A 12,496-nucleotide genomic window follows, 5' to 3' on the forward strand; every position below is an offset into this window, starting at 1 on the left:
AATGAAGATAAGGATTATCCCAATACCAAAAATGCTGATAGAATTTACTTTTGCATTTTGTACAACGAAACTTGCTCTTAAGAGCACTGAGATAATTACACTAGTCATGGAGTAATCTTTGAATGAAAACTCATGTCTTTAAAGCTGTCAGTTTGATGTGAAATATTCTGCAATAAACGTAACAAGCTTCCTTAAATATGCTATATCTAAAATCTAGAAAAATTCACCTTATCTTGATTAAGATGAACCTTTTCTTGCTTATATCTTATTAAAGAAAAAATTTCTTTAATAAAGTGATTCTAGGCAGTGTATTTTCTAAAACTCAAAAATGAACACAGCAGTTTTGTTTTGTTGACATTCTCCTCCCCTGGCTGGTGGCTGAGTCCGCGGAAGGTAGCATCACCCAAACAGCATCAGAGGGACGGACAGGTGACCGCGAGGCTCTTCAAGTCCCTGGACTCATCAAACAACACACAAAACTTTTTAGGTACCTGGTAAGAAGGGTCCTTGGTGCTCCACACGCAAAGTTCGTTCCCATCTAAAGGGAAAGCGCAGAAGCACAGGCCACAAGCAAGCTGAACATGGGACACGGGCTCCTTAGATTCGACCAGGCACCTTTCTGTGACCGTGTCCCCGACGCAGCCGTCACCAGTGGAGAAAAACCCCTGTGGCTCTTCCATCCTCAATCTGAAAACGCAGGGACGCAGAAGACAACAGACGGGTTGATGCGTTACACACACGACAGTCTGTCTACTCACCATGATGAGTGTGATCACACACACAGCATGCCGCACCCGCTTACTCACCTCCCACACCACACCCCCAGGAAAAAGAAGGGATTACTCCAAGTCCCGAAGGTTCTGTTCACACAACAGCTCACTCCTCCCCGGGGCTTCCAGATTAAACAGACCTTGATGCAAGTCCCCCTCTTCCTACCCGACAGTCCTCGCTCAGCCTTGCGGAATCTGCTTCCACCGCCGGAGATGGACAGAACCACACCTCACAGAGGCGGTCTGGGACAGCGTGGTCTGCAACGCGTGGGCCCAGCGCTAGCACTGAGGAGGATTCAGAAAGTTACCACTGAGACTGATTACTGTTACCGATAACTGAGATACTAAATCGTTTTCCAAATTTTCCAAGCAAATTGGTGGTGAAGTGTAATATGAATCTATATCTCCTACTGCCCACCTTGGATCTATTCAACCGTTTCACAACCCTGACCAGGTCACCCCTGCAGAGGCAGAATGCAGGGCTGGGGTCAGGCCCCTGGGCGGCAATCCTCCTGCTGTGTGATGCTGGCTCAGATGCACGGGTGTTTCCAGGACCTGACTAGAAACCCTTATTCTACCATGTATAAGGCCAAGATACCAGGCTAGGGGGGGAAGTATAAGTGACAAAGTTCTCAAAGTACAGTCAGAGGACTCACACTCCATGATCTCCCATATAACGAACGTTCTTTCTTATAACAAATAAGAGGTGATTTTTAAAGGCTTGAAAATTGTGCAGTATTTGGAAAAAATAAAAACATTTTGAATATATTAATGCACGTTCTTCCCCAATTCATAAACTTTATTTATTATTCTTGCAATTGCCAAGACACAGCAGGCAGTTTCATATAAAAAAATAGCAAAATGTTTCAAAGTTACCACAATTTGCTTTTGGGGTTTTATCATTTTGAAGTACCCAGTCCCTAGCACAGTGGCCGGCATATAGTTGGTCAGGAAAGAAAGTGTCCCAAGTGGATGAAGTCAAATTACCATGTAGCTCCTTCCACTGCTTCCCCAAAGCATAAAGAAATCTTAAGAAACAGATGAAAGAATATATTAAACATTACAAATGTTTCAAAATCTTAAGAATTCACCCACTGACTGGATAAAGAAGATGTGGGAGACAGACACACACACACACACACACACACAGGACTATTACTCAGCCATTAAAAAAAGAATGAGATCTTGCCACGTGCAATGACACGGGTGGACCCAGAGAGCACAATACTAAGTAAGATAAGTCAGTGTGGGAAAGACAAATACCGTATGATCTCACTCATCTGCGGAATTTGAGAAACAAAACAAAGGAAAAAACAGACCGAAAAAACAGACTCCTAAATACGGAGAACAAACCACTGGTCACCAGAGGGGAGGTGGGTGGGCGACGTGTGACAGGCAGAGGATCAAGAGCACACTTGGGACAAGCACTGAGAAAAGTACAGAAGTGCCGAATCACTCTATTGCAGACCCGAAACTAATCTGGCAACGTATGTCAGTTACACTTGAATAAAAAACACTTTTAAGAGAAAGAAGCACTACTTCGAGTAAAATATTTACATTTTCATGAGAATTAAAGACATAAAATTTTTTAAAAAACAAAAAAGAGGGGCCCCTGGGGGGCTCAGTCGGTTGTGCGTCCGACTTCGGCTCAGGTCAGGATCTCGCGGTCTGTGGGTTCGAGCCCCACGTCAGGCTCTGTGCTGACAGCTCGGAGCCTGAGGCCTGCTTGGGATTCTGTGTGTCTCTCTCCCTCTCTCTCTGCCCCTAACCCACTCACATTCTGTCTCTGTCTCTCTCAAAAATAAATACACATGAAAAAAAAATTTTTTTTTAACAGAAAAGAATCTACCCATTCTACCAAAGAGTCTACCAAATAAGACTGTGATTAAATCCCATCTTATTTCTTCAACATAAACTTTTATAAACCAAGAACGGTCTTGATCTCTTCCGTAATCCCTATAACATTCAGCACCATTAGAGCAAATCATAGCCATCTGTACACCAATGTACAGTTTAAAAATCATTTTTCTACATATTAACATGCAGATTTGGGTATATCAATAAATACGTGATATCATTTGATACTTACAATAGAGATTTAAAGTTGTTAAATGTTTTTTCCCATCTTACAGGTGAAAAAATCAGAGGGTTAGTAAGGGTTAGATGAAACTCACTAGTGGCACTGCCACAGTGGGAACTCACATTTCTGACTCCTCATTGGTGGCACCTCTGCCATGGCACACACAGAGCAGGGGCCACAGGTGACTTCACAGCTCCACTGACCTAAGAAAGCAGCAGCGGCAATCTGTGCAGGGAGCAGCGTGGGTTCACGGTCAAACAGATTTGCTCGGGAGATGCCGGCTCAGTCACTCACTGCTGCTCTAAATGGCTTGGCGTCTGTAACAACGCCCACTCCACCTGCTGGTGACGGGGCTTGGAGTAGCCCCCGGACAGCCTCTCAGAAGGGCTCGGCCACCCCGGAACCCACTCACTCTATCTGTGCTGCCTTGAGAGTCACTAGAGGATGCGTGTGCTCCTGCTGGCCTTTCCTTGGACAGAGCTGCAGTCCCCTTGGCCTTGGGCTGCCGGCCATCCTAACTTTCCACCCCACAGGCTGCTGGAAATCCCTGCTGAGGCAGGAACCCCTGGACGGAACTGGAGCTTAACTGGAATAAAGGATGAAAGAATGTTACCTTCAGCTACATGAAACAAATCAGTTTATTTGTTCAGGGACAACTACATAACCATTTGGGAAATACTAACAAAAACAATTAAATTTCAGACAGATTGCCCATTATAAAATACTATCGAAAATTCAAAAACAAAAAACTAGTGATAAATCTGTAAAAATAAAAGGAAAGAATTAACATCCTTAATATTTGAGAGCTATTATACAGAAATAAAACCGCAATAGAAAAAGAATACAAACTACAGAGGAGCAATAAAAGGCATCATATGAAAACCTTACAGCAAACATTATACTCAGCGGGGGAAAACTGACAGCTGTTCCCCTAAGGTCAGGAATAAGATAAGGATGCCCACTCTCATCACTGTTATTCAACATAGTACTAGAAGTTGTGGCCACAGCAGCGGACAAGAAAAAGAAATAAAAGGCATCCAAACTGGTAAGGAAGAAGTAGAACGCTCACTATTTGCAGAGGACACGATACTATATACAGAAAACCCTAAAGTCTCCCCCAAGAAACTAGCAGGACAGATAAATGAATTCATTAAAGTCACAGGACACAAAACTAATGTACAAGATCTGTTGCATTCCTCTACATGAAAGCAGGAGAAAGAGAAATTAAGAAAACAATTCCACTTATAATTGCACCAAAAACAATTAGGATATCTAGGAATAAACTTAACTGAAGAGGTGAAAGACATGTCCTCTGAAAACTATAAATAAAACACTGAAGAAAGATATTCAAGATGACACAAAGAAATGGAAAGACATTCCATGCTCACGGACTGAAAGAGCAAACATTGTTAAAATGTCTATACTGGGGCGCCTGGGTGGCTCAGTCGGTTGAGTGTCCGACTTCGGCTCAGGTCATGATCTTGCGGTCTGTGAGTTCAAGCCCCGCATCAGGCTTGTGCTGACGGCTCAGAGCCTGGAGCCTGTCTCAGATTCTGTGTCTCCCTCTCTCTCTGACCCTCCTCCGTTCATGCTGTCTCTCCCTGTCTCAAAAATAAATAAATGTTAAAAAAAAATTAAAAATAAAATAAAATAAATAAAATAAAATGTCTATACTACCCAAGTAATCTATACATTTATGCAATCCCTATCAAAATATCAAACAGCATTTTTCACAGAACTAGAACAAACAATCCTAAAATTTGTATGTAAACACAAAAGACTCCAAATAGCCAAAACAATCTTGAGAAAGAAAAACAAAACTGGAGGCATCACCATTCTGGACTTCCAAGTTACATCACAAAGCCGTAGTAATCAGGACAGTATGGCACTGGCACAAAAACAGATACATAGATCAACAGAACAGAATAGAAAACCCAGAAATGGACGCAAAACTATATGGTCAACTCATCTTTGATAGAGCAGGAAAGACTATCCAATGGAAAAAGGACAACCTCTTTAACAAATGGTATCGGGAAAACTGGACAGCCATGTGAAAAATAATGAAACTGGACCACCTTCTTACACTATACACAAATATAAACTGAAAGTGGATTAAATACCTAAATATGAGACCTGAAAGCATAAAAATTCTAGAGAACACAGGCAATAACCTCCTTGACATCAACTGTAGCAACTTCTTTCTAGACACATCTCTGGAGGCAAGGGAAATAAAGCAACGATAGGCTATTGGGACTATATCAAAATAAAAGGCTTCTGCCCAGTGAAGAAAACAATCACAAAACTGAAAGACAGCCTACGGAATAGGAGAAGATATTTGCAAATGGCATATCTGATAAAGGGTTAGTATCTATCCAAAACATATAAAGAATTGATAAACTCAATACCCAAAACAACAAATAATTCACTTTAAAAAATGGGCAGAAGACACGAAGAGGTATCTCTCCAAAGAAGACATCCAGATGGCTAACAGTCTCATGAAAAGATGCTCAACATCACTCATTACCAGGGAAACACAAATCAAAACCACAATGAGGTACCACCTCACACCTGTCAAAATAGCTAAAATCAACAGCACAATAAACAACAGGTGTTGATGAGGAGGCAGAGAAAGAGGAACCCTCTTGCGCTGTTGGTGGGAATGCAAACTGGGTACTAGATATTTACCCAAAGAATATAAAAACACTAATTCAAAGGGATAGCCAAATTATGGAAGGAGCCCAAGTGTCCATCAATTGATAAACTGATAAAGGTGTGGTGTATATATACACAATGGAGTATTACTCCGCCATAAAAGAATAAAATCTTGCCATTTGCAATGATGTGGATGGAACCAGAGTGTATTATGCTAAGCAAAATAAGTCAGAGAAAGACAAATACCATATGATTTCACTCATGTGTGAAATTTAAGAAACAAAACAAACAAGCAAAGGAAAAAAAGAGAGAAAGAGAGACAAAGCAAGAAACAGACTATTAACTACAGAGAACGAATGGGTGGTTACCAGAGGGCAGGTGGATGGTGGGATGGGGGAGACAGGGGATGGAGATTAAAGAGTACATGTATCACGATGGAAAAATAAATAAATAAATAAAAGTATTTTTGTAATTAAAAAAATAAACAGGAACAATAAGTTCACAAAAGGATTCATACCGGTGCCCAATATAAAATATCATCAATGCAGACTTTTTCTCATTCACTGCTGGTAAGACAATAAATGGACATGAGCTTTGGCTATTCGGCAACGTGTATCAAAATGTTTTAAAAGGTACATATTCTTTGATTCAAAAATTTCCATTCCATAAACTTAGAACAAGTAAACCATCGTACATTTCCCAAAGTAGCATTGATTACAACATAAAATGCAACGACAGTCCTTACATTCAGTGGAACACAGTGTTGACATTTAAAAAGATGACATTAAGACAGTTCACTCTGCACATGGGCGAGAGCCTTTTCATTGTAAACCACAGAAAGCTCAGTCTAATCCAACCTGAAGAAAGAGAACTCTCTGGAGGGACAGACCTTTAACTGGAAGGTCTGTGCAGGACGCCACGCAACAGCCCGAACCAGCCCGGCCTGGCCTGTCGGCCTGCAGCTGCGTGTGTCTGTGTGTGGGCTCCAGTTTCCACTTTCTGCTGCCACCTGCTGGCAACATGGTGGCCAGCGGCCCCCACGGCCGCCCTCCCACGCTCTGGTGCACCGGGAAGAGCGGCCATCTCTCCCATCCGACCCCGTACCCGCTGTGCGAGCCCGGGCCGGTCTGGGCCACTTCTTGGCCTTGACTTTCCCACGTGATCAGAGGGATGAAACCATGCTGACCGGTCAGCCTGAGGTGTCACGGACCGTGACCCCTGTGGCCAGGACAGGGAAGAGCGGCCACCGAAGCAGGCTCAAGTACCCCTGCCAGAAGAGGAATAGATACTGAGGAAAAAAAAGCCACGTGCATTGAAGTCCCTGTTAACATTCAGATGTTCAAGAAGGATGAACTTCTATACAATATGTCCACAATAATAAATATAATAATAAAATCCACAAATACAAAACTTATATTCTTCAGAAGACACCACTCGGTGAGCGAAAAGACAAGCTGCAAAGTAGGAACGATGAGCAACTCTTCAGGCTAAGCGTATCCAGAACGTACAAAGAACTCCTACAGATCTTCAGCCAGACAAGCCAGTAGAAAAACGTGCAAAAGCCACTGGATGAAAGATCTCCAAATGGCCAATTAACTGGAAAAGATGCTCATCCTCGCTAACTACCAGAGCAATGCCAGTCGAAATAAAAAATGAAAACGTACACCCATCAGGATGGCTAAAATCAAAAAGACTACGAGAGGGACACGGTACTGACGAACTTCCAAACCCTCAGGAGGAGGAGTGTCAGCTGAAGAACCACGCAGAAAAACGGACCCGGGGCCGGGTCTCTCTCTGCTGGGCGCGCGCTCTGAGAAACAGGGGCCGCAGAGCAGAGTCCTCAGGGTGGCACTCGGGCCTCCACGCCGGAGAGCGCCTGATCAAGGGGGCGCGCTCGCGGCAGCAGTCCGCTCCACCCCGATGGCACACATGCGCACCCGAGGTGACCGCACAGCCTCCCGCTACGCGGGAGCGTCTGGTCGGTCTTAGCTCGTCGGCTGGAAGAGCTCAACGCACACGTTAGGGAGGAGAGTGGCCGCCTGTGGGAAACAGGCAGGTGGCGATGACGACAGGGCCACAGGGCTCTGGGATGCTGACAGCACGCGGCCCACACCCGCGGGGTGACCGCCTGCGCTCACTCAACACCAATTCCCACCCCGGACGGAGGTCTCTACCTGCACTGCTGCCACGTGGGCAGCCTGGCATTTTCCTGCAATTTCCTGCAATAAACACGCACTGCATGTGGGGCACCGCCTTCCCTGTTCGGGCTCGATTACCCATAGGGTGCTGGCTGCTGGGTCACAGGAAGCCAGCACGTTCTCCTTGAGACTCACCTGTTCCCAGGCCAGGCATCCTTACCTGTTCCCATGCCTCGTCCCTAGGCAGCCTGAGGGGAATTTAGTTCCCTAAGGAGCTCCCTCTGGGCCACAATCAAGGGATGACCAAACCAGGGGTATGATGACAACGGCCGCTCAGCCGCTGCCCACAGCTGCCCCTCTTTCTGAAGAGGGAGAGCAAACTCCTGGGCCCGGAGCTCATCCGACACCACAGCCCCAGCGCCGTTCATCGTCCCCTCGTGACTCCGTTCATTCCTCGGATTTGCTCCTCCCTCAACAACACGGGTGTGAACTGCACGTGTCCACTTATACACAGATTTTTTTTCAGTAAATACAGTACAGCACTGTACACGTATTTTCCTTATCATTTCCTTAATAACATTTTCTTTTCTCTAATGACTTCATTGTAACAATATGGTACGTAGTTCAGATTACATACAAAATGTGTGTCAACTGTTTATGTTGTGGGTAAGGCTTCTACTCAACAGCAGGCTATTAGTAAAGTTTTCAGGGAGTCAAAAGTTATACACAGATTTTCAACTGCACGGGGGGTGGGCATCCCTAACCCCCACGCTGTTCAAAGGTCAAGTGTATATACATACACACACATGTAAGAGTATATAACCGATTAACGTCTAGCTCTGGGAAAGGGAAAAAACGTGTCCTAGTACCTCGTACGTGTTAGGTATTCAATAAATATTTGAATTGTTAAAAAGGAGACAGCAGGACCTAAATGTAGTCAGTGTGCTAAACCCCATCAGCAGACCAAGACTTAACACCTAATCTAACTGCAGTCTCCATCCCCAGGAACGTAACTGCTTACCACTCAGCTCGGAATTACCCGGTCAGCTCCAGCGACCAGATTTGATGTGCCCCACAGACCCCATCCACTCCCCTGAGGAAGGCGACCTTGCCGGAAACAACGCGTTCTCTAATAATTTCCTTTTCCACCCTCCCTTCCCCCCAGCTCCGCAGCGCTCCTCTCCATTGCGAGATGGGATGCTGCCCGACTCAAGCACCGTGAAACAGCCAGTCTGGTCTTTCAATCTACTCAGCCGAATCTGTTAGGTGCCGGACGTGGCAGCCGTGCTGGGGTGTGGAGCGCTCTCTGACGGCAGCGGGACGAGGACACGCACAGGCGTGGTACCCTGCGGCCACACTGAGTGCCTGTCCCGGCTCCCGAGGGCCGTGGGTGCGCTCCTGCGGGTTCTGAGCTCTGCTCTCTCCGTGCTGAGCTCCTCACCTAATTCCATTTCCACGGTTCCCCACTTGGTCGGAATCCCTCCCCAAATTCTCTCCCGACTCTGCCCGGATCCCACACTGGGAACTGCTGGTGGTACCAGACTGGGTCCAACCTAAACACCTGGACCCAGTTTAAGCTGGCCTGGGTCCAGCACCAGACCTCAGGCGAATAACATTTTGCAGTAAGTAAAGGCTAATAGCTAATGGGAGTCTTGAAAGCCAAAAAAGCTGGGGACATCGGTGGGCACAGGTCAAGCACTTAAAGGCCGTTGAAGTGCTCGCCACCTCAGAAAGACTCATGGTAAGCTGGTCGGAGAAAATGACAAAGTATCTTTGATGACTCTCCAATCGAGCCAGAACGGGAGGGGGGTTCGACCTCCAGCTACCCTGAGGCCACAACTACTGAAATACAGAGCAGCGGCTGATGACAAAGGTGTGGGAAGGGCGCCAGAAATGCACACTCTTTTCTGCGTCCATCAGTCCTTCCCTAAATGTTTTTAAGTTTATTTATCCAGAGAGAGTGGGTGTGAGTGGGGGGAGGGACAGAGGGGGGCGGGGAGAGAGAGAATCACAAGCAGACTCGGGGCGCCAGTGCAGACCCCAGCTCAGGGCTCACACTCACAAACCGGGAGATCACCGCCCCAGCCGAAACCAAGAGTCAGCCGCTCAACCGGGCCAGCCACAAGCCCCTAAAATACGATTTAAAGATAATAGTACTCTTTCTATACAGCTGCTTTAATTAAAAACAAAAATGGGGGCGTCCAGTGGCTCAGCCGGTTGAGTGGCCGACTTCAGCTCAGGTCATGATCTCGCGATTGGTGAGTTTGAGCCCCACGTCGGGCTCTGGGCTGACAGCTCGGAGCACGGAGTCTGCTTCGGATTCTGTGTCTCCTTCTCTCTCTGCCCCTCCCGTGCTCATGTCCTCTCTCTCTGTCTCTCTCTCTGTCTCCTCTCTCTCTCAAAAATAAGCATTAAAAAATTAAAAACAAAAACAAAAAAAAAAAGATAAAAAGACTACGCCCTCTTTCTGTTAGCCAGACTGGAGAAGCTGATTCTGTAGACTGTCAATTCTCAAACCGCGCAGTGCGCACTTTTGTGCCTGCATCACTTGTTAGGGGAGCACACATCGCTGACTCCTGACTGTCGCTGCCACACTGGTTTTCATTTCCAGGGCGCCTGGGTGGCTCACTTGGTTAAGCATCAGACTCTTGACCTCAACTCAGGTCACGATCTCAGGGTTCTTCATTTCCAGCCCCGCATCAGGCTCTGTACTGACAGCGTGGAGCCTGCTTGGGATTCTCTCTCCCCCCCCTCTCTCTGTCCCTCTCCCACTTCTGCATGCGTGCGCACGCAGGCTTTCTCTACGTGAATAAATTTTTAAAAATGATAAAACTCCTTTCCTTTTGTTATTTAAATTTTTTGTAATGTTTCCTTTTGAGAGAGACAGAGACAGACAGAGCATGAGTGGGGGAGGCGTAGAGAGAGGGAGAGGGAGACACAGAAGCTGAGGCAGGCTCCAGGCTCCGAGCTGTCAGCACAGAGCCGACACGGAGCTCGAACCCATGAACCAGGACATGACCTGAGCCGAAAATGACCAATAGGTTGCCCTTAATCCCAGGTTCCAAATTAACAAAGTATCCTGAAAATAAACACAACTACATTTTGAAGCCTCTTTTAGGAGAATTTGAAAAAGTACCATGTTCTTACGAGGAACGGAGAAAAGATAGCAAGCGCTGCGCGAGGGTCTCTCGCCCGGGGCCCGCCCGGACCCCGCGCACAGCCCGCGAGGCGGACGCTCGGTCGCGGCGAGCACAGGACGGGTAACAGGTGCCCCGACAAGGGTCTCTTCGGGCGCACCGGGCTCTCACCTGGGGGCGGCTCGGACCCCGCACGGCCCGCGAGGCGGACGCTCCGGCACGGCGAGCACCTAGAGAGCTGGGAGCCGGCGGCCCGCCCCACCCGCCGTCGCCCTGGTTACCAGCCGCCGCGGCTCAGAGGCCACGAGACTCTCGTCATTCCCGCGAGAGCCCAAAGGACCTTCGCTTCCGGGCACGCCTCACTTCCGGGTGCCGCCCCACTTCCGGCTGCTCCGGCACGGCGGCCCGGCGCTGGGCCCGATGCTCCGGACGCGGCACCCGGCGGGGAGCGGCGGTGAGTCCAGGGCCCGGAGGCCGGCCCGCCACCCCGCCGCCGCCCGCGGGCCCCCCCCCCCCTTCCCGCCCCTGGCGGAGTCGTCTCCCCCCGATCCGCCCCTCCGCTCGGCCCCGCGCCCCCGGTGTCCCTCCCCTCCTCCACCCTCCCGCGCGCCTCCCTTCTCACCTCCTCTCCCTCTCCTCCACCCCGCCTCCCCGCACGGCCTCCCTCCCCGCTTCTTCCCCCTCCCCGGGCCCCCAGCGGCGGCCTGGCGCCGGGCGGCGCGGGCGCGCTGAGTGTCCCCTCTGGTCCCGCAGGACGTCCGCGGACTAGCAGGTGACGGCCCCCGGCGTCGGGCATGGCAGCCGCCTGGCGGCGCGCTCTGCTGCTTCTGCTGGCCTCGCAGCTCGCGTGGTCGGGGAGCCCCCCGGACGAGGAGGAGGTTCCCGAGGAGTGGCTGCTCCTGCACGTGGTGCAGGGGCACATAGGCGCGGGGAACTACAGCTACCTGAGGTTGAACCACGAGGGGAAGATCGTCCTCCAGATGCGGAGCGTGAGGGGGGACGCGGACCTGTACGTGTCCGACAGCACGCTGCACCCGAGCTTCGACGACTACGACCTGCAGTCGGTGACGTGCGGCCCGGACGCGGTGTCCATCCCCGCGCACTTCCGGCGGCCCGTGGGCATCGGGGTGTACGGGCACCCATCCCACCACGAGAGCGAGTTCGAGATGAAAGTGTATTACGACCGGACGGTGGAGCTGTCCCCGTTCGGGGAGGCGGCCTACGCCGACGGGACGGGCCCAAGCCAGCGGCCGGCGTCCGCGCCCGAGGACGCGCCCCCGGAGGAGGAGTCTGTGCTCTGGACCGTTTTAATTAGTGTTTTGAAACTGGTACTTGAGATTCTCTTCTGATCCCTCGGACGTGCTCGGAAGACACCCTGATAAGACGTGCCGGTGACTGCGGGCCTCCGAACCCGGCTCCGTTTATCCGCCGGGAGGTCACGTTCCAAACATAAAGCCATAGGATTTCGTTACCTCATTTACCCCGAAAGTAGGGAAAGCGGCAAGAACGATGTTGCTTTTTCAATCCTCAAAGTTCCTGTAAGAGGAATACGCACAATAAAATGTTTAAACTCCGGTTTGATCGGTTTGTCAGGGGACTAGGAGGTTTAGGCAAAATGCAGCACCTTCCCTGCCGCCGCGCGGCTCAGATGGACAGGTTGGCAGCTGCACCTTCACTCCAGTTAGCGGTTCTAGGTGAGGTGCAAACCTTGAACAGGTC

The 12,496-nt window shown here is 49.1% G+C and overlaps 2 protein-coding genes across 2 annotated transcripts in view; one reads left to right on the forward strand and one right to left on the reverse strand.

Annotated features, from left to right (window-relative positions):
* Nucleotides 1–11,034, reverse strand: part of WDR27 (WD repeat domain 27) — a 159,691-nt gene extending 148,657 nt beyond the window's left edge. Inside the window, 3 exon segments of the mRNA XM_042987551.1 lie at nt 492–687; nt 911–1,055; nt 10,949–11,034. Of these exon segments, the coding sequence (XP_042843485.1) occupies nt 492–680 (189 nt within the window). The 5' untranslated portion in view covers nt 681–687; nt 911–1,055; nt 10,949–11,034.
* A 107-nt stretch (nt 11,035–11,141) lies between these two features.
* CB2H6orf120 (chromosome B2 C6orf120 homolog) lies at nt 11,142–12,351 on the forward strand. The gene is made up of 2 exons (XM_042987557.1): nt 11,142–11,231; nt 11,531–12,351. Exon 2 carries the CDS (start codon nt 11,572–11,574, stop codon nt 12,124–12,126), a length of 555 nt encoding a protein of 184 aa, XP_042843491.1. The 5' UTR covers nt 11,142–11,231; nt 11,531–11,571; the 3' UTR covers nt 12,127–12,351.
* The last annotated feature ends 145 nt before the right edge of the window (nt 12,352–12,496 follow it).

This window comes from Panthera tigris, chromosome B2 (genome assembly GCF_018350195.1).
Source record: "Panthera tigris isolate Pti1 chromosome B2, P.tigris_Pti1_mat1.1, whole genome shotgun sequence".
Classification (NCBI taxonomy): Eukaryota; Metazoa; Chordata; class Mammalia; order Carnivora; family Felidae; genus Panthera; species Panthera tigris.

Bases quoted from the DNA above. Each gene is read 5' to 3' on its own strand.
- CB2H6orf120 (XM_042987557.1), top strand. From the start codon at position 11,572: ATGGCAGCCGCCTGGCGGCGCGCTCTGCTGCTTCTGCTGGCCTCGCAG.